The 26,299-nt window shown below is 45.2% G+C and overlaps 1 protein-coding gene across 1 annotated transcript; it reads right to left on the bottom strand.

The window, feature by feature from the left end:
* Window positions 1-1,869: 1,869 nt before the first annotated feature.
* LOC306703276 (sprouty-related, EVH1 domain-containing protein 2-like) lies at window positions 1,870-25,528 on the bottom strand. Its single transcript, XM_079169196.1, has 6 exons — window positions 25,352-25,528; window positions 11,942-12,134; window positions 11,680-11,848; window positions 11,182-11,246; window positions 6,097-6,255; window positions 1,870-5,958 (listed from the first exon to the last, which is right to left on the bottom strand). The coding sequence occupies exons 1-6, from the start codon at window positions 25,375-25,377 to the stop codon at window positions 5,164-5,166; spliced, it is 1,407 nt and encodes a 468-aa protein (XP_079025322.1). The 5' UTR covers window positions 25,378-25,528; the 3' UTR covers window positions 1,870-5,163.
* Between the last annotated feature and the right edge of the window lie 771 nt (window positions 25,529-26,299).

Raw genomic sequence — 26,299 nt, 5'->3', positions numbered from 1 at the left:
CTCCTCTCTTTCCGTGCCTGAAATAAAGTCTCTTCCGGCCTTGTTCCATTTTTAATCCCCCGACTCCTGCCACTTCCCTCTTAACCCTGAACCGTTCCCTCTGAAGCCCCGTTTGAAGTTATTCCTCCACAAACGGACGTTTACCGACATACTCTGGTTCAACATCACCTTTAATATTCTTCTTTTTACTGAACACATGTAGTTTCTCTTGACCACAAATTCAGACTGAACATTAAATATCAGATAAAGTAGATCTCATCTATTCTCACATCAATCTAAACTCAAACTTTGATGACAACTGGCCAAAAATATTTAGGAATGTTTTGAATACAATCTAGCAACTGATATTAAAAAGTCTTGTTTCTCTGCTGGTGTTACTTGGATAAACAACACTTTATCTTAAAGTTGCCTTTTGCACAAACCAGCTGAAACACGTTCCACAGGGTGGGAGTGTTGAGATGCTTTTACTTCTGCAACGCTTTATCTCAGTCGCAGGAGTTTGAACTCATCATCCGGCTCCTTTGTAATCTTCTTCTTCTGCAGCACATTTCAGATCATCTAGCCCCCCGACACAGAACGCACAACCGAGAATGTTGCAGGAGGTCGATGCTCGCTGGGTGCAAACGTGGAGCAAAATCTCGGTGTCTTTGTCCACCCAGAGAGGGGGGGGGGGGGGCACGATGACCCCATTACACCAGCAGATATATCTTAAATGTTTGCACATGTGGACTGGGATGCTGTTTTGCAGCCGTTTGAGCTGCTTAACAGGCCCCCGAAAGCCCTCAGGGAGCTTCCTTTTCTTCTCTTTTCTCCCTCCCTCCCTCCCCCCCTCTCTCCCTCTCTCTCTCTCTCTCGCTCCATCATTATCGCCCACATGCTTTTCCAGAGACATCCTGAGTGAAACAGCTCGACGTCCTCGATGGCTATCACATGTTCACATGAGGAGGGAGGCAGCCGGGGAAAGAGACATCTTGAAGAGAATGAAACAGGCTGTGCTAGTTTCTTCTTTCATTGAATACTTTTACAAAGAGTTTTGTGCATCAAACTATTTTTAAAACATGATAACTTCAGGCCTTGGCTGACATTTTTCATCCTGTGGATCTCCTCATTTTTAGCTGTTTTATTTCTCCCCAAAGATTCTGTATTTGTTTTTAAAAAACAAACCTGTTTAGGGACTTTTTTTGGCACCAAACTATTAGTTGAATGTTTATGAGTCTTTCCTCGTTCAAAATATTCTCTCAATAAACCATTTTCGATGCTGAATAAGGAACTTGGAAATTTGTCCACCGCCCAAAGAAATTGCAATTATTAACTTGAAGCAACTGTTTAGCGACGTCAACTTTTGTTCAGATATTCGTGGTCCCTTGAGGACGAACCCTTCTGACGTTTCCTTCGGCAGTGACTTTGTCCGAACACTTTGGTTTATCAAGAAACACCTGCAAACAATAACTAGCAAATGCTAGCATGCTAACGCATTAAAACAAAGCTGTTGAATATCAGCATGTTAGCGTTGTCAGTTTGCTTACGTTAGCATTTAGCTTGTCGCTTTTTAACGTTTTCCCCGAGTAACTTTTGTGCAGAGAAGTTAACTTTCAGACATATTTTGACATGTCACATGCAGAAGAGGTTTTACTGTACGATAGTACGTATCGCTTTAATTAAACACAGGCTAATATACTTTACGTTGCCTTTTTCATGGTCTGTGACGTCAGACAACGGTTTACAAGTAAATACTCAAACTTTGAGTTGTGTTTCATTGTACTTTTGACAGATTTAATGCACTAATAGAATACATTACTATTGTAACGATAAATGCATGCAGTAGAAAAGCTGAGAGGAGAATGAAGCAGCAGACTTGCGTGTGGTTTCACTGTTTTCTCTCGTTTTATTGGAGGCGGAAGGTAAGACACACATTTCACCTTTTTTCTCACAGACCTTTCAGCCACCCTTCAGTATCTACAAAGTACTTCCTGTTCCTTCTCGAAAGCAAGAGCTACATCCATCGTACATGTTAGAAACAGTTATTTAAAAAACAAAACAAAATAGAAATAAAAATGTACAACATACACTTGATATATATAATATAATTTTTGCTCTTTTTTTTTTTACAGAGGTAAAAATACTAAGCGTAAAAAAATGGGTCTAATTCATTAGAGGGAGTTTCTTTAACTTTTTCAATTTAAATACACAAGGAGATAAAGAGGATGCGTTCAGGCACTTGTTAATGGCTCTGACATGAGAGAACACACTCAAACACCAGACCACACACACACACACACTCTTCCCAATCTGATTGGTCCCGTCCCTGATACATCACATCATCTAAAGATCTGATTATACTGGATCGGTGTTATTATGTGACAGCATATTCAGCTGATCCCAGTAGCTCTGGATCAAGGAGCAGGAGAGGGTAAAGGGATGTGGGATAAACACACACACACACACACACACACACACACACACACACACACACACACACACACCAAGGACATACTGGTACACAGGACAGGAAGGGAAAAGGACATCCTCAGGCATTCTGCATTTCAACTACAGTTAGTGACATTTCCTTGGCAAAACAATCAGGGGTGGATGTTTGTTTCAAGCATTTCAGCTGTTGTTTTATTCGGACTCCCGTTCTTTTCCAATGGGACCCGAGTGCTTCTCTTTTATTTATTTTATTAATGCTTCAAAGCATTACGCTGCCCACCAGTCACATGGAGGTGTGGTTTCAGCAAGTTGTCTCTAATGTTGATCGAATATGATTGGCTGTAAAAATAAATAAATAAAAAAAGAGTAGTCCTCCACGGCCTCATCCTCTGGTCACCACAAGGGGGCGACTGCAACACACGCGCTGCGAGAGGAACGTTACCCTGACGCATAGCTAGCATAACGTTAGCTTTCTGGCTCTTAGCTAAGCTTAAAGCGACCCAAGTAGTATCTACGGTCTGTCCTATTTACTGGAGCAACGTTTCCATTGTATAAGAACCTTATGGGTTGATAATGATTGTTCCAGCTATTAGCAAGACCTCCGGGTTCCCATTGGAACAGAGTGTATTGTGAAAAACTTCAGATTTTGGTTACAAAATGCACTAAAACATTTAATTTTTCTTTGGTAAGTGAGCATGGTATAAGCATGATAACGCCCTACTAGATGTCCAATATCAGGAATTAATGGACTTTGCAAGGAAGCAACCACCACGTTGGCCATTCACCCTCGATAATGAACACCTAGTCGGGCATTGTCTCTTTCAAATCTCATTTAAACAACTTCTAACCAGAGGAGTCACTGCGCCTGGCCAAGAAATAGTCCGGCACATAACCCTCCGTAAGAACCACAACTTGTTGTTTTTGCAAGATATAACGTGTTACTCGGCTGTAGAGGCACCAGCATGTGGATTCTGTTACAGTAGTACAGAGCCAGGATAGATTTCCCTGTTTGTAGTGCTAAGCTAAGCTAAGCTAAGCTAAGCGCCTCCTGTCACACATACGTCCTAAAGTGTCCGATTATGCCTTTGGCTCATCTTTTATAAATAAGACTACGTTGCTGTCGTGATGTTGTAAGTGTCAAAACTCATTCCTAATCATTTGTTTTTGGTTAAAATAAATGTTTTATACTAATTTCCACTAGTACGGAGATTTTAATGGCTATTTATAAGACATATTTTAGTGTGTGTGTGTGTGTGTGTGTGGGGGGGGGGTATTTTGTTGTAAAGCATTTTGAAAACAGTGAACTGAATCGAGGACAAACACATTAAGTTAGTTATGAACTATCGTTGAGGACTTTGCTGTTCCACACATGTGACCGACGGGCTCAGAGGGGAGCTGATTGTACATCGCAAAGCAAACCGGAGTGCTTAGTTTACACACTTTATGAGAAGCCTTTTTACGAGTTCCTTTTCATTACAAAAATAGTTTAGCCCCAAGTTTACAAGAGTACGCGGTGAGGCTGATTGCTCGGAGCCGTAACCGTGCTCGCGCTTTTCATTATAGCAGACATCTTCAGAGGGACGGGGGGGGATGGGGGGGATGGGGGGGTTCGGAGCCAGACTCCACACTTTTAAGGCATAAAGGGCACCAAGTTTTAACGGTATCTCTGATTGATTTTTCAGTCCTTGACGTGGCACGTGGACTGCTGACTTGAGGTTCTGCGGAGAAATGAGGAAATCATGAGCTTTTAAAAAGCTCACACCGCTTTTAGAGCGTATACGTCCCAAAAAAGCGGACTGGATGGGTTCCTGGTTTTTGTGATAGTTTGAGGCACTGGTTGAAGGAACAGTGGAGACGGATGCCGGAGTATCGTAGCACGACTTGGAGCACCGCCTCATTCTAGTGGGTGAAGCACTACCCAGCACCCTTTGTTTTTGTTTTTTTGTTGCTGGTAGATCAATTCAGTGAGAAAATAAATAGAATAAAAACACGAATCTTTGGGATATTAAGATGAGACCACGTTTGTTCCTGTGAACAAAGACGTCGATGGCGGAGAGCTATGTGGTACATGAGCTTTACTATAAGCTGCAGTACAGACAGTGAAAGGCCTCGGCGCACATTGTAAGCATGTACATATACCATCCACACACACACACACACACACACACACACACACACACACACACACAAAGAGGTTTAGTGTCTGATTTCTCTTGTAGCTGGAGTTGAGCTCAGCGGGCCTGATATTGGAATAGAATATAAACAAAATGGCCACGCGTACATCAAAAGGAGAGAAAGAAAATAAAATAGAACAAAGAAACAATTCAAGTTCTTTGACGCCGATATCAGTGTACAAAGTATAAAGTACCTGCATATGTGATACATGACATATAGGTCAGCTATAAAAAAAAAAAAAAAAAAAAGGCCCCCTGAAAAAGAGTGCTCTCTCTAGAAACAGAGCGTGAAAATGGCCATGTGGAGAGCGGAGAGAACTGTCTGCCGTGAGGGGGAGCTTATCTTCCCAGGCTGTTCAGAAAATGCACCAACAGTTTTTTTTATTTTTTGGCTTATTTCAGTGTCTGGAATTTGTAGAGAATCCCAGAGAAACCAAGGCAAGAGAGTGAGCAGCCGTGACCACTTGTTCCCTCTGTGCATCCCCCCCCCCCCCCCCTCCCATCCTTCCCTTTCCCTGTGCTTGCGTTGGGTTTCGGTGTTCTGTTGTGTTTTGTTTATTTCTCAGCTCAGTGCCTTGTGTCGGCCTCCGCAGCAGCCGCACCTGAGCCCCGCCCGGTGGCAGGCGTGGAGCGGCGGGTAGAAGCAGAGGCACGGCGCCACCAGAGACAAGCAGAACAGAGCTAGCCAGCGCGAGCCGAGCCGGCCGCCGCCGCCGCCGCCGCCCTCGGCTCCGTCACAGGAGCAGGGGTCCGAGTAGTCCCCCTCCGGGTCGGACATGCAGTGGTAGAGCATGGTGTCCGCCAGCCACATGCAGCTGACCCGGCGGACGCACGCCCGCCCGGGGTCAGGCGCGTCGTGGCACCGGCCCCTCCGGTTGTCGGAGACGTAAAAGGCCTCGCCGCAGTGCTCGCACTGAGCGCGCTCCAGCCCGTCCTCCTTCTGCCCCTTCCCGCCGTTGGCGGACGGCGAGGAGCTCGGGAGGAAGGAGCGGGGCTGGGCGGAGACCACGGAGGGGAAGCCCTGGCGATACGAGCCGCCGTGGCCCTTGCTGTTCAAGGGTCCGAGTTCGGGGTCAGAGTCTGAGGGCGACAGGGCCGGCGCCAGCGGGTAGGTGTAGTCGTGCTTCTGCGCCTCCGTCTTGGCGAAGTGGACGTAGGACTCGGAGTCGTCCATTTGGATGAACTTGTCCCGCACGGTGGCGTGCCGGTAGTCCTCGTAGCCCTTGAGCCAGGGGCGATCCGACGGGCGTCCATAGTGGCGCTCGGTGGTTCGCTCCCAGCTGCGCTCCCGAGGGTTGATGCGGACGATTTCCTCGTCCTCCTGGAAGGTGACGTGACGGGGAAGCCGAGACAACGGCTGAAGAGAAAAGACAGAAGGAAACTTAAACACGAGAAAAACAACGACAAGGAATCGAATTTTAAAATATCTTCATCAGGACTTTTTCACTCTCTCTTGGCATCGGCGTGTGCTGAAACCAGACGTTCGTTGTCTCACCTGGTCCATGAAGTAGTGGTCTGAGAGCCGGTAGGGGTCGTGGAGGTCGTGGCGATGTCCCAGCATGCCCTTGTGTCTCTGCGGAAGGGGCGAGGACTCGAGCGGCTGCAGAGAGCTCTCCAGTTTCTGGGAGGAGTTAGACGAGCTGTCTGTGGTGTTCTGAAGGACACAAACAAACACAGGATGCCGGCTGAAAAGCTGCTCTCTGATTGGATGCGCCAAACAAACAAGTTAGAGCGAGAGGACGCCATGATTGGACAAACAAAAACAGGAAGCCTCCGCCGCAGCTCTGATTGGGGAAAACAGGAAGTGTGAGCTTTGTTTTTCGGGTCACTTGATCCACATTTGGATCTTTGTGTGCGAGTTAAACTTTTATAAACAACATCTGTCATAAAAACATCTGCAACGGTCACTAAGACAACACCGTCGTTCTGAAACTAAAATTCAAATGAGGCGTAGGGCGGCCCTCAATAATGGGGTGGACAAAATATTAGAAACACCTCAGTGAATCTGCAGCCTCCACAAAAACATCACGACCTTAATGAAGGTAGAATTCATCTGATGAACATTTGTTTTAACTAACGAGTGTACCTTCTACTTAAAAAACATGAAATAAGACAAAATTGCGTCTTCATCAGAGAAGCTGGAACAAGATAATCTTAACATAGTTTAACTTTGGCGTATTGCTAACCTCCACCTCCACCTGTTAAATCCACTTTAACGCATTGAGTGACGGGTAAGAGACGAAGGTAAAGCCGCATCTTTATATCAGAGACAGCTTTCTGTACACAGATCTTTTTGCAGTATCGCCTTTTTTGGCCTCTCTCTCCTGAGTCTTCTCCCCCAACAGCCTGTCCTCCTTCCCTCAATCTCACTTTCTACACATTCCACCTTCCCTCCTCTCTTTTCCACCAGTGTGTGTGTGTGTGTGTGTGTGTGTGTGTGTCTATAGGCGAGATATCCACGGTGGGTCTGACTCAGTGAAAAGGGGCGCAGGTGTTTGTGTGCGAGTAGAAGAACCGACTTCATCTTTTGGAAGATACGCTCGTCTTTGGTAACTCGACGATGGAGAGAGGAAGCTGTACGTAGCTCACGGCTAATCAGACTAAGCCGGTTCGTATGTTTTCTTATGAAAACGTACGTATGAAAGTTAGAAACTTGTGTGAAATGCTGCTCATTACATGCAGACGGTCTTTTCAAATGAACTTCCATCTTCACAGGAAACTCAGTCAGGTTTAGGAAAAGATCGTCATTTTGATTTAAATTAACCACAGAAGTTCTGTTTCGTGCCCATTTCACACGAGATCCTTCTGCCAGCAGCAGCTTTGACGAAAATGTGATTCCAGTTGTTCAAATGTTCCCAATTCTCTTCAACTTTGACTGTACAGAGAAGAAAACAAATAAAAGGTGTGTGTAGCTCAGTTCATAAAGATGGTCGACGTCTGGAACAGCTTGTCCTCGTGAACGCATGTTGAAGTGCCCTTGAGCAAGACACTGAAACTCAAGATTGCTCGCAATGAATAGTATGTGTTGAAGGCTGCCCAGCGCTTTGAGCTAAATGCTAACACCAGCATGGCAACATGCTCATCGTGGCATTGCCAACATGTTTAAGATTTTCACCATCTTAGTTGAGCTCGTTAGCATGCTAACGTTTACTAAATGGCACTAAAGACAACGTACAGCTGAGCTGAAGTCGAGAGGAATGTTGTTAGATTTGCAGGTATTTGGCCAAAAACCAAAGTATCGGACAAATTGATCCCGAGGGGGACGAGTGCAACACATCGTTTAAAAAAAATGTCAACCTCAAGGGGTTTTACATGAAAGGTCAGAAAGTACGACATTTTGGACCAATCCATCTCGTGGATGTTGAGGTGTTTTACTGGATGAGTGAAGCCGACATCGCCATCCCTAAATCTGCAAAGTCACTGTGGACAAACAGCAGAAGAAAATGAATGTAAACTACCGAAAAATGGTTGCATCCTCCATTCAACAAGAAGCTCTGAAATGTTCTATTTCCAAAATGACTTTTACAAAAACATGGACCACTTTGTCATCTAATCGTTGCTGTATTATGATAAAACCAGCGTTTATTCCCTGTTGTCGGGTAACATATCAACCCCACGGAAATCCAAACAAACTCTTTCTCAAACTTTATGAAGCTGACAAAATCTTCACCCCACGTGTCAAAAATCTGGCACTCCGCTACGAATGATTTGCCAGAGTTATATGACCCAGATCTGGTCTGTGTCTTGTCTTGTCTGTCTGTCTGTCTGCTGAAGCTATCCTATTATATCCAGCTCCCCACATGGATACCGCCATGCTGAGAATTTCCCCCCAGCTTTCTTACAAAGCCCTCAGAGCAGCCGGCCAAAAATAACATAACATGCTGCCTCCGCTCTGGGGGCCCCGCCCCCCTGGAGAAGACATTACCGGGAGGAGGGGGGGGGGGGGGCGATACGGTTTCAAAACCAGTCCGACTCTGCAGCCTCCGTGGCTGCAACTAATTCAAAACACAGCCCCGACTTTCTGCACAAGACAGAGAGAGAGAGAGAGAGAGAGTTGAAGGGGGGGAGAGTTTATATTTCTGGACATCCTCCCTCTATATACTCTGTCCCAAGGCTGGACAGAGGGCATTTCAAGTTATTTTTTGACACCAAACATGTCCCCGACTGAAAGCTCGGGAGGGTTCATCCTTCAACGGGGGCCCCGTCTCGCTCTCCCGGGACGAGCCCAGAATTGCCTCGGTAGCTCTCCCCTTGTTGTTGTGAATGAGGCCGAAATAGAGACAGAGAGGAGACGTGCTGAAGGAAGGGTTGGGTTAAGTTTAGGTTCGGCGGACGAGGAATAATTTAGGGAAGTATGCCCATCCTAGCACCCCAACCATCCTCCCCCAAAGGCTGTAAATCTCCCGCAGCATTTCCCGCTGTCCACGACTGCCCGCCGCACAAACTCTGCCGCCACCGCTAACTTTAGGAAAGGTCATTAGCACAAGTGGTGCTGCACCCGCCCGTTGTATTGTGACGCTGTTGATGTTAAAATCTGGTTCACAAGACGAGAAGACGCGTGGACGTCCCATTAGAGAAGGAGTGAAGTTAATGACCTTTGTTTTCACTTTGCAAGATCTTATATACTCGACACACTTTTTAGTGAAGTCTAAAAATGCAACGCTGTGCTTAAAATTGTTATTAATCTTTTGTCTTTCTCCACCAGTACTTCAGCTTTATCAGACATATGATGTGACAGTTCAAACTGTTTCCACTGTGGTTTTTGGATTACAAACACCTGGTTTCATACACACTGTTACCATAAATATCCAAGACTTTTCATGCCTTTTGAGGCAAGTTATGAAGAGCGTACAGTCTGACGTTACCCGAAACAGAAAACAACGTCGAGTGATGTATTATTTAACCAATAGTCAATCTCAACTGAACCACATAAACACTATCATAGAGATATCTGTGAAGCAAATTAGGATTAGGATTATTTGTTTAATTATGAGCTCCTATGGAGTTTAAGAAGTGAGCAGATTCATCTTATTTTGGGTGAATACGGCAGCTTCTTAAGCACGAACACAACAGAAAAGCCTCAGATTTGTTGCACTAAAATGCTGCTTCTTTCCTGAAAACCCGGTGCTCCGGCTGAGGGATGTGCCCCCCCCCCCCCCTTGTGTTTGTATGCGTCTCCGTGGTGGCTGTACACTCCCAGCAGAGCACCTATTAGTCTTGGCCCTTACAGACAGCTCGAGTCAAAGATGAACCACGAGGCACTTCCTCTCGTAAATCACCAGCCCCGCACTAAGCTGGGAAACAGCTGCTAGTTTGGTGGCGGCTCTCAACTGGGAGGGGGGGGGGGGGGGTGAGGAGGGGGGGAGTCGCTAGGAGAGAGCGAGGTGGTGGGATACAGGAAGTGACCTTGTGACCCTGCCTGCTGCTCCTGGTGTCAGGTTACAGAGTGGGTCCTCCTGCTAAGTTAAGGTAGAGAGGCCCTGACACACACACACACACACACACACACACACACACACACACACACACACACACACACACACACACACACACACACACACACACACACACACACACACAAGGTATAGGTGACGGAAAGGGGACGTTCTGCTACGTGAACGAAACAAATACTTTATTAATGAATGTTGGATTAGTGTGTCGTTGTACTTAATCTTCAGTGTAGTTGAGTTCGCTGCAAACTCTGATTGAAGTGGGGGGGAGGGGCTTTCTTCCACGTAGGTACCGACAACCTTTCATCAAACACGGCTGTAAATAAACACGATTGCTGCTTTGGACGTGTTGTGGAAGTCATCAGATGCGTCAGAAAAACCAAACGCCGTCGTGTCTGGGTTCATAACTTCTTCTAAATTTCACCAAGCTGTATTCACTCTATCTTGCGAGCCACACGTCAGCGGTACGAGTCTTAAAATAAAACAGATTTAGCTGTGATTTAATTGCAGTAAGCGGATCAAAAGGATGCCGAAGTAACTGAATCACGATGCCGATTTGTAAAAAACTCTGAATTCGTGCTTTGTCAGGGTCTGGCTGCAAGATGACAACTTTAAAAATGGTTGTTTTCTGAATGGAGTTCGGATTGATCGGTGCTAGGCTATGCTAACATTGTTAGCCGCGCTATCAACACTCAATCTAGGCGTAAATACGGCAGCAATGTTATCGTTTATAAAAATGTACATTTATACAGATGAATGACACGAGTTCCACGTATTTCCGTCGGCTTCCGCAAATACGCATTTCTTCATTGCTTTGTATGAAAAGTTTGCTTCCTGATTGGTGTGAACGCCAACCAGTGCTCCATGATATTACTTTAATCCTCCCAGACTTGTGTGGATACACATTGCTTGGAAAATAAACTAATTTGTCAGTTTAATTTTGATCGATGCCCTTTTTTTTTTGTCTTGTGACTGGAAACATCTTAGTTATCGTACCGTGACGCCTTATTGAACCACGTGAAAGCACATTGTTGAGGATTTGCAGCGGTTACAATGAACAAGTTGTAGCTCAAGTATAACGCAGATCGTTCTAACTTGGAGAACACATGAACGTAGAAAAACATGCTTACGGTGAAGACGTCGTCGTCGCCCAGCTCGCCCTCGTTCTGGAGTGCTGTGGAGGAGGTTGTGGAGCCTGCAGAGAAGAAATCATCCTTTAATTCAAGAGACACACACGTTACTGGATGCATGATACAGGAACATCTTTCCATCTCGGTTACGTGAGGAAAATGATGTAATCACGGCCTGCATGTTCATAGTTCACCTCATTTTATTAAGGTGCTCAATTTGTTTTTGGATGCTTTAGAAGCAGGAGGTCTTAAAGGAAAAATACATTTTTAGTTCACTTGTTTGAAAGCAATAAAGTAGTCCATGAATACGAGATATGAGTTAACAGTTAATTACAATCCCTCCTCGGCTTTATAGATGTCGGTTTAAGGCATTGTCTGTCCGTCCTCCAGCTTCTTCACACTGCATTTTGTTTACAAGAATAATGCAACGAACAGAATGAACCCGGAGCTTTAAGCTCGACTCGTCTCTCCGTGCATCGGTGGAGTCGGTCCCCGTACCTTCGGCCAGGTCCTCGATGGCTTTCCGAACGCCTCTGTCGAACGCTCTGGCGTCCGCTGGACTCTGGAAGGACAGGCCACACCTCCTGTCCTCTACCTTCCAATGGTGAAATGTGGGCGTTGCTATGGTGTACACAAGGTCCTTCCTCATCGGACAGTCCAGAATCACCTGTTTGAAGTAACAAAAAACGGTATAAATGTTCTAGTTCTCATCCTGAAATGAACTTTGACGCTCTTTCAGTTGATGGTCGGCGTGTTTCACCTGTTTGTCTCTCAGCCGCTCGCCGCGGATGAGGAACTGGGAGCAGCCGGAGGTCGGCACCGGCGGCAGCTCCGGCGGCAGCAGGCGGCACACGCCGACCCGGCTCAGAGCTCCTCCGTCCTGGGCCAGCCAGCCGCCGCTCGAGTCGTCCCGCGTCATCACCACCGCTTTCACACGCACGATGTAGCTGTCACTGCAAAGAGGGACGAGAGAGAGAGAGAGAGAGAGAGAGAGAGAGAGAGAGAGAGAGAGAGAGAGAGAGAGAGAGAGAGAGAGATATTAGCACGACAGCTGAGAAGTACATGTTTTTATATTCAACTATCCGATATAGAAAGAAAAGCGTGACGTTATTCTGTTTTCATGGTCATTAGCACGCAGGATAAAACCTTGGAGGATGTTTCCGTGTCTGAAGTGCAACCCGCAGAATTTCCTCCACATTTCTATTTAACGGAGCTCGAAGCTTCTAAATACCCGTTTATATCTAAACGCCGGGACACTTGAGCGATGCCTGTAAACATGTCGGCTACCAATGAGCGCTCGAAGAAGAGCAACGGAGGTTTTAATCAACATGTAAGAGAGTAACTGTAAAAACTAACTCAGAGAACATGTGGATTTTAGCCTTGGAACAAATATTTTTACACAAAATGCAAAAACTCTTTAAGCAACAAAGATTCTTCCGCAGCGACCGTTTCATCCCGGCCTCGACTTGTGAAAAAATAACTAAGCGACTTATCCTGCAAACTTAAATCTTAATTCTGTGTGCACAGAGCGTGTTAATGAGTTTATTATAGAGCTGCGTTCACACAGTGGCAGAACGTTTGAGGGCGTCTCTCAAAAGTCACGACTTCGGCCGGTCCTCGCTGTGCCGAGGTGGGAGGTGTCGCTCCGGGACGAATAAAAACCTCCCCTCACAATGTGGCTTCATCCTGAGCTGCTCATTTCATCAACTAAAGAACAATATATACCAACATGATATACACATAACACTTTAACAACAGACGTATTTTAACATACTCTTATATTGTTTATCATATTCTATTGTAATATTCTTAAATGATGTCTGCACTATATTATCATGAAGCCAAATTCCTTGTACGCACAAACGTACCGTTTCTGATGATCAGTAAAGGCGGGAAACCTCGTCAGACACACTTTTTATTATTATTTATTTTTGTGAAATACTAATTCACATCCACATAATTAAGAAATGCGGCCGCTGTCTTAAGCCTCGAAGCTTCACATTGTCCTCCAATGTGATATTTTATATGCATGCAACTTTATCCTCTTTATAATGTTGGATTCAGCATTTCATGCTGCGTTACGTCTCTGATTCGGGTTTTCACACAAATGATTGAATTATTTTTATAAGTCCATTTTAGGCAAACTGCCTCCTTATATCTCCGATCTGTACCGACGCCAAAAACTATCACTCGCTGCAACCTTCAGTCATGACTGATTATGTACACGCTGTAAAAATACTTTAACTAGATTATTTTATAAGCATGCAAGACTATAAAGACAGAGTTATGTATTCCTCTGACTGAAGACAGATAATTCAAGCGTTGGTGCAACTTGTTTGTTTGTTTTAACTTTCTTTTGCTTTTTAATCTGTTGTTTGTGCTTTTAAATCTCAACGTGAACTGAAATTAACGGATTTTGTGAATGAACATTCATTATTATTCAAAGAGAAAGACAAATGTGAGGTTTCATATTATTATAAACATGTAATTTAAAAGGCATCGGGTGTTTTTTTCCCCATTTTGTTCCATTTTACAGACTTATTATCAATCACTTCATCAAAAAGGAAATGAACGGCTGCATTGACAATGAAAAGCATCATTAGTTGCAGCTCTGTGAGCCTTGAACCTCGGCAATCTGCTTCCAGTCACACACCAGTTTGTTAGTAATACGAGCAGATGAGACACCAGTGGACTCTCAGATAACACGGACACAGTTCAGCCTCTGCAGCCGCTCGAACACGAGGCGACGGAGTTAAACGGGAAAATACGAGACATTCTGGAGCTTTAGCGTGACAGACACACCACCCTCACAGGGACACAATGAACACAATCCACATGATTTATCTGACAATAACAGGATGTACCTTTGTGTATTCCATCGAAGCGCGCGTGTGTGTGTGTGTGTGTGTGTGTGGGCGAAAGGGGGATGAAGAGAGATAGAGAAACATAGAGATAGAGAGAGAGAGAGAGAGAGAGAGGGAGGGAGGGAGGGGGTGAACGAGAGAGGTGTTGTTATATAATTAGCTTACGGACAGTCCCAGGGATTTGATGTACGCACACGCACACACACACACACACACACACACACACACACACACACACACACACACACACACACACACACACACACAGGTGGCAAAACTGGTTCACCAGCTCCCTCCCACACACATTCATAAAACCGACTGAATGACGGACAGCAGACAAACAGATCGCACAGCAAAGCAACTACAGCTTCTGCTTCAATGTTTGAGCTTTGGTGTAAACACACTCACACTCACACACACACACTCACACACACTCACACACTCCCTCCCTCTACACACACACACTTCCTCTGAATCCCCTTCATCAAATGTAAGACTTTTCCATTCAGATATCAGAGGTTTGTTGTGTTGTTGGCTTTGAACACACACTAAAACAAATGACATTAACTGGAGGAGTGAAAGCTGGACCGGAGCCTCCGTTTGGATCATTCATCAGACCGCGATGGGCGGAGGCAAAAAGTCATTCAGGTCCTTTTTTCGGCCACGTGGGAAACTTGAATGGCAACAAAAGAAATAATGGAAATTCAAAATGTCAGTGATCTATTTATAATTCCTTTATTTCAGGATCTTGAAAGGAATGAGTTACAGTTTGTAGCCAGAGGCCAGAGTGGCTATATTTAAATAGGCCAGCGAGGCTTCTGGCAACCGGCTTTTTATAATAATGAATATGATAATTAACGGTGTTTTGTGTCTTCACTCTCCTGCACTGCTGGTTAAATGCTGCTGTGCAAGAGCCGTTACGCTGTAGTTTCATATTGGTTGAAAAGCCGTCACCGTTGATGGAAACATGTTTAAATGATATAAAAACAAACTAGAGCCAGTTATTCTGATGAATACACGCTTTTTGAAATAAACTTGCGAGCCATGTGCAACGGTCTCAGTCATCTAAGATTTCTTTCTTTTATGCTTTTTTTCATGCCGAATGACTTATTTCTAAGAAACTTATGAGCACATCTCAAGATTTAAAGTGGTGCTTTTGTGTGAATCTTTGTGGAGGAACTTAAAACAACAGTGTTGACTCATGACTAGGAATGTGTCTGGTGGAGGACAGCCCTTTAGTTTGAATGATGTTGGTGTTAGTTGTGTCTGCTAACCACTTAGCCTCATCTGACAACAACTATTGCGGCGAGAAAACCACTAAACGGACGTTAAAATTCCTGTCGGAAGTTGTAGCTTTTCTGCCTCCGGAGCAGCTCTGACAGTGGGAAGAAAAAAATGTCCGACCACCATTCTCACACATCGTCCAGTCCACCCACATACAGAAATAACACCAAAAAACTCTGTGCTATATAAGCACTTGTGCTTTTTAAGAAACGCGACACCGGCTATCGGCTCTCTGAGATGAACTTGTCACATTTTGGACCGTCTTGTGGTCCACAGACCTGTAATCTGTGGCTGGAACACACAGACGGCCACAACGCGCTACTTTAATACACTTGGGAGTGACCAACACATTCTGGCACAAATACACGCACGCACACACACACACACACACACACACACACACACACACACACACACACACACACACACACACACACACACACACACACACACACACACACACACACACGGGAACTGTCAATCTAATTCCGTCCACACGAATGCGGCACGAGGTACGAATGCTAAAAAAAAAAGGGGGGAAAAAGGACTGTGACGTCCACCTTAAGAAAAGGTGTTTAAAACATTATTAATAAATCACCTTTCACCAGCGGCGGGCCGTCAGGGCCAGCTAAGCCTTCTCTGCTGGCCTAAACAGAATCACAAAGTTATAGCTATTTTATAAGTTAATACTTTTTCACAAATACACTACATGTATTATAGTTTTATATATTTTCTCATTGCACAGCTCCTGTCTTCCTCTGTTGCTCTACATCTTGTTTTAAGGAGAGCTGTTATCCAATCAGATTCAGCCTCTCTGTCTCTATGTAAGGAGGGAGGCCCGGGGTCTCTAGGTAGACTTTGCAGATTAAAGTGAATGGGGACGATATTGTTGATTTGTCTTCAACCAATCAGATCTTTAGTTTGACATGTTGGGCGTATTCTTTGACGTGCAGATGCTACCGAGGTACCTGCTAAGTACATCAGCATTAAGGTGCGCCGTGATTGGTCAGTGGGCCAGCGCGTGACTAATGTGAAATTGACGTGAAGCTGGCAGAAGTTAGTTGGAGTAGTGAGAAATAAAATGGAAAGATATGGAAGAAATTATAACATTTTTAGAGTTTTGCTTGGTGTAGTTCATTCATTTTAACTGAGCGTCTTGTCGTTTGGAGCTATGCTATGCTAACCTGAGGACGACACAGCCCGGCAGGACACTACGGTGCTTTTGAAAGCTTTTGTAGAAACACGAGTGGATCTACAGATCAACGAACACGTTCGCAGGGAAACGGAGCTCCACAACCGCGGTCCGCCCGAAGCCGGTCCGCGTTGTGGAGCTCTGTTTCTCTGCGAACGGCCGGTCGCGGTCGATCCGTCCATACATCTTCGGGGCCGGCGGGTGGCGGTCGCGGCGGCGGGCGGTCTGCGACCGTTGGCACCGGCCCGGCATGAATCGAGAAGGACTTCTTACTGGAACTGAAACGATGTACTGGGATTAAACTCTTTGTCAACAAAGAAAGGAGGATGTACTTTGTCTCAGTGAACAGCATTCGGTGACAAACTGTGTTTGTATTTTACACCTGCAGTATAGTTGAACGGCTCGTGCTCTTGTGTGCTGGAATGTGGATCCGCTGCAGGTCTGCTGGATTGATGTGTCATGCTTTGTTGTCATATGAATAGATGTGACTGGTTCTTATGACTTTGTGGTTGTCATTGTGTTAATTATGTTGATTTGTAGGACAGCACAGAACGCCCAGGTATACAATGCTCGGCCCGCCACTGCCTTTTAATGACACAGAACTTTGTGTTTGACCAAAACAAAACAGAAGTTTGCTCCACATCAAAGTTTGGTTTGATATCTTAGGACAATACGTCAATACAGTCCTGTTACATGCAGTCCTTTCAAAATAAACCGAGTTTAAAGGCAAAAGCACTTCTCAAATGATCAGCTCAGCAGAACAAAAGGGAGCAAACTTTAAGTTCATGTTGTTTTGCTGCCCAAAGCGATTGTAGCTGCGCCGTGTCGGCTAATATAAATTGTTGTTGATTTGTTGTAGTAGCTGGTGCACAAAGCTCCAGGCTAGTGTTAGATTTCACCAACGTTCTGGAAGATAATTACAAGTGCTCGTTCTGTAAGCGCACAGTGTTCCTTTTAAAGCTTTCTTTCCCTAAATAAAGGTGATAATGCATCATGTGATCCATTGTTGATCTAAAATCTTGTGGTTATAGCTGCTTCAACAAAAGAAAAGGAAGTTTAGGAAAAGATTACTACTTAAGTACAGAAGTTACGTGACTAATAAATCCTCAGTGACAGACAGCTGTGTCCGGGCTGAAAGACCAGTTTTTGTTTGTTTGCTTCCACCTCGTCCACATCCTCTCCACCAGTGTTTGCGGTCTTTATACTTCCTGGTTCACTGTTATTACATATGATTCATTTTGTGGGATTACTACAAAATACACTTAATTAAAAATAGCTCCGGCGCTGTGTGAGAACGGATCTGCCACATCAGCTCAAATGAATCGTCTCGCTCTGTAAATGAGTCGCAAACAACTCCACGCCGCACAAACGGGTAACAGAGGTTTCCTCGGTTCACTGCTTGACGCATCCTTTTCTCCATTCTTTCTATTTTTATGCCCGGTCCACACCTCGCAAACAAGTCTGTGTCACAATGGAGGAAATGAGCTGTGGGTGGAGCGCACACCTGCTGATCACCTGCCAAGACACATCAGTGCTCCGTCAATGAACCTCCGACTCCATAGAAATTCATTTGTGAGCCACATTCTGTCCGTATTTACTATGAAAAGAGCTGGAACGAAGAACCTTTTTACCTAATTACACTAATAGGAGTGCCACTTAGTGAGCTGGACCCTGCAAAATACCTGACCTGCTCTGCGTCTGGCAATACTGCAATAAAACAGTAAAAAGAGGGGAGCTGGTTATCAGGTGTGGAATCCAGCTCATGTGTGGCAGATAAAAGGGCCAGTGAGGGCAGCCATGTGTGATCAGGGCGGCTATACTTCCTCTGATAAGGAAAGACCGGCGCACCTCTGCCCGATCAACAGAACCACACACACACACACACACACACGCACACGCACACACAGCGAGCAGGAAGTGTCTGAAAGGTGCTTCACAGACGGGGTTATTTCATTACTGGTCGGTGCTTTTGATGCACTGAACCGTGTTTCACAGCAGTAGTGCAGAACTGTAAAGTTGATTTAAAATGTGGTTTATCAGGTTTTCTCTGTTTCACATCATAATTGAATGTCTCCGGATCATTTTTAAACTATCGTTACGTCTCTAATCAGGCTTTGAGGCCCTGACACACAGACCTCGGGTCAGTCGGTAAACGGCTAGCTGGCCTTTGACCGTCGTCTTCGTGGCGCGCTCGAGAGCCTTTGTCGCCGATAGTTCTCTCCTGCTGAAAGATCTTCAGCTCTCGTTACAAACAGTACGGCTTCACGGATTTGAGGCTGAGAATGCAGCATTTCCTCACATGAAGTGAGGGCGTCAAGAGAGAGGAGCGGGTGAGGAGAGTTCATTCACGACTATTGATCCCGGAGGCTCCGGAGGGGAAGTTTGATCGGCTTCCTGTCGATCAGCTGCAGTTTAATGGAATAATGCCCCCCGAGACTCGGGCTGCTGGTGTGAGGACTACTTCCCATCAACACAAATAAATTCAGAACTAAATCATAGTTATTTATTTCTTTGGGAGAAAAATAGCATCAATTTATTGTTGTCAGGTCTAAAATAACGTGATAACGGGTCTAAATGGGAGCAAAGCCTCTCTGAATCAAGTAATTGGACAAAGAAGTTGTCATTCTGCGATATGTTTGGTTAAAAAACAAATTCGTTGTAACCTTCAAGGCCCAGTGGCGTCGCCTCTGCCGCCCCTCCATCGCCATCGAGCTGGAGACCACTTATGAAAATAAGCTAATTGTTTCTAAACCTCTTACAAGCGACTTGGAAGCCAAACCAGACGGTGTGTAAAGCCTCATATCCTCTTATACAGCGCGAGGCTTACCGCTGTGGATCAGATGTTAAGTGATGAGGGGCGACCTCGGGGTGTTTCATCAGGTAGTCTCCGTTTACATAAACTGTCAGGACGTCAATAGTTTATCTTGTAATTGGACGACCTGTGGTTGCTCCGGGCCACCAAACCAACTGGAAAGTATTTGCATGATGAACACTAGGAGGAGTGTTGCGTGAGGGCTTCCCTGCTCTCACTGGGCCGGTATATTTACCGTTTCAGATGACGGGCCGCAACGTTTCCTGATGCTATTTGCGGTCGCTGTTAAAATAGCCTGTCGTCGTTCTCTGTCCTGTGATGCAGGATTTGTTTTTATTTTAACGTGAGAACATCCGTCTGAAATAACTTCAAATGTCCGTGAATCTCTGACTGAAGACTAGAAGTGAGAGTGCTGTTTGAAAGTGGGTCAACTGTTTAAAAGAAAGCTGTAGCAAACGTCTTTTAAAATGTTTGTATTTGAAGGTTTTTCGAATGAAGCTGACGTCGTATTTCCTGACATTACCATCCTAAAAACTGGTGCCGTTAGATGTCTGCCGGACCGCAGTGAAAATATTCTTTATGAAAGACGAAACGCTAACAAATGTTATTGAAGCAGAATGTTTTGCTGGATAAAAACATGTTGTGAATTTTGGAAATGATGGAAAATCTTGACTTTTGGGCTTAACAACGCTAAGAAATTATTGGAAATGTTTCATTGGTGCAGCTTGATCTTTAGCTGCAGCTGTGCAGAAACACCGGCTTTAAACAGAATGAATAGACGTCGTCAACGTTACAACACGTCCTACAAAATGATCTCCTTTCCCCCAAATGTAACAATGTAGCATTGGTGGAAGAACAGCGACATTATAAAAGCTCCGACAGTCTCGTACTTTACGTCGGTTTTAGTCGACATACGCACGCACACATTACACGCTCGCCGTGCTGTATGTGATGATCTGAGTCCATCATCCAGGTACTGTGATGTCAGATATAAACCCCCGAGATGGTTCCTGGAGAAGTGAAAGTTCACAGAGTTCGTTCACCGAGACGAATCCGAGTCCTCAATGAGCAGCAGTGTTGTGTACTTGTTGTGACAAAGAGGGGAAACACACACAGAGAAGTGAATGAAAACTCAAGCTATTATAATCTCGGTCATCCAGTCAGCTGATGAGCAGAGATTAGTTTTAAAAAAGAAAAAAAAAGAGGCAAACAATCTGAGGCCATTGTTTAGTCTCCAGATATAAACAGCTCGAGCCATTATATAAAGGCTGTGATGAGCTGCTGTGTAACACACAGGAAACACTGTGGACAAGGATCCGATCCACATGATGTGTGTGTGTGTGTGTGTGTGTGTGTGTGTGTGTGTGCAGGGGGAATACACAGAGAGATAGAGAGGGGAAGGAATGCAAAGGAAGTTAATTTGTTAGCATGGTGTATGTATATTGACTTTGTGTATGTGTGCATCATGTGATACGTTACATATCTATGGGTCCATACACAGTATATCATCATGTGGACGTGTGTATTATCCACTCTTAACAGATCTTTGTTGTTGAGATACTACTGGTCTATTTCTGTTCCTTCTCCGCTCAGTTTTCTCTCCTTTGGCCAAAACTAACGTCTCATAAATGTGAATGGAAGCTGCTGAAGAAGTCTCACTTCCTCAACCAGCAGGACTGTCCCTCTCAAACCGTTATGTACTCTCTCTTTTAGAACGGTACATATGCAAATACTGTTTGGATACAACGCAAAGTACTTGTAACCGCAATAGACCAGAATGCAATGCAGCTCAAACGCATGTTGCATTTCACGTCTCACTTTTTGAGTACAAAAAAACTAAATCGCCCTCTTTAGCTTGTGTTGTGATCAGTTTTACCACAAACATGAACAACTAACAGTTGAATGCACAACATATCCAGGTCCACTGGCTTGATGTTGTATTGTGGGAAATGTAGTCACTCTCAACCAGAGAGGTGGGACCAAGTCATTGTTTTGAAAGTCTCAAGTTGTTGCACTCGAGTCCTAAACGTTGAGTTTCTGGTCCTAAACCAGTCATAATGCGCTTATCGTCAAATATAATGCCATTTGCGTCTCCGCCTGTGATTTTCGACCTGTTTTGCATATATGCAAATAGGTTTTTGTTGACCACAGAGTAATCTTTGTACGTAAACTAAATTATCTTTGTTATCATTTATTTTAGCTCTTCATGTTTCAAGTGTCGACTTGCTGGTAATGAATTGATTCGTGGCGCACTTTATAAAATGTCATACTTTTTAAACGTTGGGCTCGGGGGGGAAAAGGCTCAAGTCCAAGTGAAGTCACGAGTCGTTGGAGTCAAGGTCCAAGTTGAGTTGCAAGTCTCTTTTCTTGATTTTTTTTTGTCAAGTCGAGTCATCAAATTTGTGAGTCACGTGATAGAAAACGACATCTTCTAAAGTAGTTTAGTTTAACGGTGCATTGTTTTTCGTGTTAGTTAAATTCCACACCTGTCAAGTTTATTAAAGTCTCACTATCAAATGCTGCTGACGCTGTAAACGTGATGTGTGTGTGTGAGGAACAGAACAGTCCCGCTGAGGGAACATGCAGACCTGCTAGCGCCTCGCTGCCGTGTTATCTGTTGATGAGCGCTTTTTGTTGCTCAGGGATGGATTATATTTCGTTGCTACGTTGACCTTAGCTGAATGTCAGCGGGCATCTCCTGTCCAATACTGACTGTGCACATGCTGACCCTGCAGCACTACACACCGGATCAATACATCCAGTGTGTGTGTGTGTGTGTGTGTGTGTGTAAGGGAGGTCTTTTGCTTTTATAAAAAGTACTAAATGTCCTCAGAAGGATAGAGCAAAGAGGCACCAAACTGAGGACAGGATGGTTGAAGCTACAGTTTAGTTCAGGACATGTAGTCGTTAAAAAGGCTCGTACAAGAATGTGTGTGTGTGTGTGTGTGTGTGTGTGTGTGTGTGTAATCACATCGCCTGCTCATAGAAAAACTGAGACATCAAATCTGATTGGTCCATTGATGAGGCGAGGCTTTCAAATGTGCATCATCATCCGACAAAAAAAAGAAAAGGGTCCACTACGGACGTACGATAAAACCCCTCGAGGTTGTGAAACATCTAACCTGTGACACATTTAAACAATCGAGCGGAAACGCCACATTGCTGCACCTCAACACGACACAAAGGGTATAAAAAGGTGTGTCTTTCTTATTTCCTGACCCTGCCTTCATCTGATAGCGGGTGTTCATTTCTGATAAGAAAGCCGCAACACACACAAACTAGCAGATAACGCTGCGCTATGATTCAATTCTCTCTCCGGTAATAAAGACGATAAACGTCTTTTGAGTGACGCAGCAGCAGCGCCACAAGGGTGACTGTCCAATTTCACAATACATCTGTAACGAAATGTTGAAATTTACTGTGCAAAACAAAACAACGATAAATTAAGCTGACTAGTGCGGACCACTACATCTGGAATAAATGTAAACCACACAGTTCAATGAGTCTTAAAATACTCTTCTTCTGAACATTCTTTTTAGCCGTTAGCTGGCTGAGCTAAGTGACAGGAGGCCAACGACATGTGATTCTGTAAAATGCATTTATTACACCGACTGTGGCCACAGGTCTGCAGCGGATTGTTGTTTTAGGGGAGCACAGTCTGAATATAGACGGCTTTCTTGTCTACAAACATTACTAGATGCGCGCATGTAGGGTGCAAAACTGCTTTGGACTGCACCAACCGAAAAAGAAGGTGGCTGGAATATGTTTGATATTCCAAGAGGGTCGCGTGCCTTTGATCAAATCAGAAGGAGATTATGGATCCAGACCATTAAAAAGCTACATGGAGGTTCTTTGTGGTCCTAAAGGAAGCAGCTCCCACTTTGGTATTTTCTGTTTGCTAACATTAGCTAGTTAGTGAGTTAGCGCTGTGAACAAAACCAATATTATTTAGTTTATGAATCACTCAGCGCTAGCTAGCTATGGCTAGCAGACACAAAGTGTTCGCTGCAGAGACTCCCGCTGCCTTCAGGACCACCAGGTCCCTGAACTGCCTTTCAATGGCCTTGATCCATAATCTTGCTTCTATTCTTAGCAAAGGCATGTGACCCCCCCCCCCCCCCCCCCTCAAAAACATTAAACATTTTCATGCATTGGTGCATTTTACATGCAAAACTACTGCGTCATCTCAGTTTTGGAGCTCAGCTCTGCTGAAAGCCTGTAAAAAGTGCTGCTCTCGGCCCCTGTAGTTACTGGAGCGTCTCTGTCAAGATGTTACACAGAAACTCGTCTATAAGTCAGAGCTATGCATATTAGCATCAGAGCTAATTAAGATTCATTTCTACTGTGCAGTTATTAAACTTTGACTTTGCAGAAGAATACAGATTTCAGTTTAAATTCAACGGTAAATAACATGATGAGATTGTAATCAGTAACGCGGTTCAACTGAAATTCATTGCTATGTTGTTTTAACGTTACGTGACTTTTATGTGTTTTAAATGGTCAATGGGAAGATATTTCTCCTTTAAAAGTACATTATCATGACATGAGGACAAAAAGCTTTTGTTTTGTTAGCGGAAGTCAGTCGCCCGTCACGTGGTGGGCGTGGCCCAATTTGCACACACCACGCCGTGTGAAAAGGACCCCCCCCCCGACCCCCCTCCCCCTCACAAGACCGGAGGGACAGAGCTCACACACGCCCAGCTTCATGCAGCCCAATGCGGCCACCGGAGCATGAATGAAGGTTAGACTTCTTCTTCTTCTTCTTCTTCTTCTTTTTATGAATGAGTCGGCGTCACGCCACAGCAGCCCCCCCCCCCCCCCCCCCGGTGCCCTTCGCCCTTTCACCAAAAGAGATCTGCAAGACAGGCATTCCTCCCCGTGCACAGACCGACACGAGCTGTCGATAAACTCTAATGGAGTAGTAAAAAAACAATCATTTAAATGGTTCTCGCACATTTTCAGCCTTGATTTAAAAGATTGATTTTGACCTGCAGACGTGTTTTAAACCCGGTGGTCCGCTCGTGTTTGCTTTAACAGGTCGGCTATATATATAAATATGTATAGATAAATATATAAGAGATTAGGAGCCTCCAGCTTCCTCCTCCATGGAGCTAATTTTAAGCTGTGCAGCGCGTCCTTATAGGCCTATGGGTGCCGTTCAAACCGGTCCGGCCTGCACGGTGTTACGCGCTCTATATAAGAACAAAGATCAGCAGCACGATCCGAGAGAGGAACAGACAAAACAGACGTGGATTAAAACATTACTTTGTTATTTTTGTGTCGGTTCAAGTCGTCGTCTGTGATCGCTGTTTGTATTTTTATGAATGGAGCGCGGTAGGTTATGCAAATGAGGGCGATTGAGAAAGAGATGGCGGATGAGGCATATCGGATATCTCATATCCTGTGAGACTTCCCCTCCTCCCTCCCTCCCTTCGGTTGGAAGGAAACACACAGATGTGGCCAAATAACGAGGCGACGTTGCCTCTGTAAAAACGCCGCCGGGGCTTTTTTTCTCCTCCTTTTTCTTTTACCGAGCGACGCACAAACACGAGAGGTGCGTGAGCTCGCGCTCGTGTATTTATAAAAGGTGTAACTTCGGGGCGTGTATAGAGTTTCTAAGTTACGCTGCAACAGGGCCTGCTCTCTCGCTTTACAGATCCTTTCAGAAAATGTTTCCGATCCACCCACGCGTATTCCCCTCCTCCTCCCCCTCCCTCCCTCCCTCCCTTCTCGAGACTAGTCTGTACACCAAGCTGAGTACAAAAACCTTCTTCCACAGTACTGTCAATGCAATACTTCACAGCAGCATCAAGCACCAAATCCCGAGTGGATGACATTCAAATAAATGCAGAAACACACACATGAAAAGCAGCTTTTTAAAGGCTGCACATTCCAGCAAGTTGCCTCGATCATCTCCAACTTGTAGGCACGGGGGGGGGGGGGGGGGTAAAGAGAGAGAGAGAGAGAGAGAGAGAGAGACGGGTATAGAGAGAAATCTTTGAGCCACAGTGTACTTACTCGTTTGGGTGTGTTTCTTCTATCATTTTCTCGTTTCACCTCAGGTAATGTACCGCGGAGGTTGCACACTTTTCGCTCGTCATTCTTCCACCGAGGTGCCTCCGATCCGGTCTCCAATTCCGCATAAATTCCCCCTCTTTGCGCCTTTGTGTGCGAGTGTCGGGCTCTCTAGCTGTGCCTCCGTCTTCCTTTTTCCTCACTTTTCTCCCCCCCCCCCCCCTACACACACACACACACACACACACACACACACAGACACACACACACTCCCCTGAAGCCACACAGTTTCTTCTGGGTTTCCTTCTGGATCGCAGATTTCCTATAACTTCACCAGCCCGTCGCGTTCCGCGAGGAACCGTGAGCCATAAAAGACAATTTAGTAGCCGAATCCAGCTCTTCTTCCTCGCTACAACCCCCCTCCCTCCCACCCACCCCCAAAACACACGCACACGGACACACACAAGGCACACGCTCCGTTTGTTTAAGTCCTCAAGCGCATGTTTTGTGACCGACGACTCCGGTTCCAGTTGTGCGTAAAAGGGAAAAAAGGAGAAGCGCGTCGTCGCTGTTGTTACCGAGGGGTGGCCCCGCTAGAGCCCCATCTCTCTCTACTCCATGTTGGATTGCAGGCAGCAGAGCAGCTCCAACGACGCCGGGGGAGGGAGGGAGGGAGGGAGGAGGAGAGAGAGAGAGAGGGGGAGGGGGGTGTGCAGGGCGGAAGCGGTGACGTCGGTCTACATTTTGGTGGAGGGCCCACGAGCCGTAGGGGCCCTTGATAAACGACCCCCCCCTCCTTCTCCCCCTCCCTCTTTTCCCTTCTCCGGATCCTTGATTTCAAATCCGGACATGTCACCTTTGTTCTCAGTGGAAATGTTCAAAAGTTCCTTTTGGGATGTTTTGTATATATTCCAGTAAATAAAGAAACACCACAAAGCAACCGCAGCGCGT

This window comes from Pholis gunnellus (assembly GCF_910591455.1).
Source record: "Pholis gunnellus genome assembly, chromosome: 11".
NCBI lineage: Eukaryota > Metazoa > Chordata > Actinopteri > Perciformes > Pholidae > Pholis > Pholis gunnellus.
Note: the sequence above shows the minus strand (reverse complement) of the source record. Positions and strands in the feature narration are given on the sequence as shown.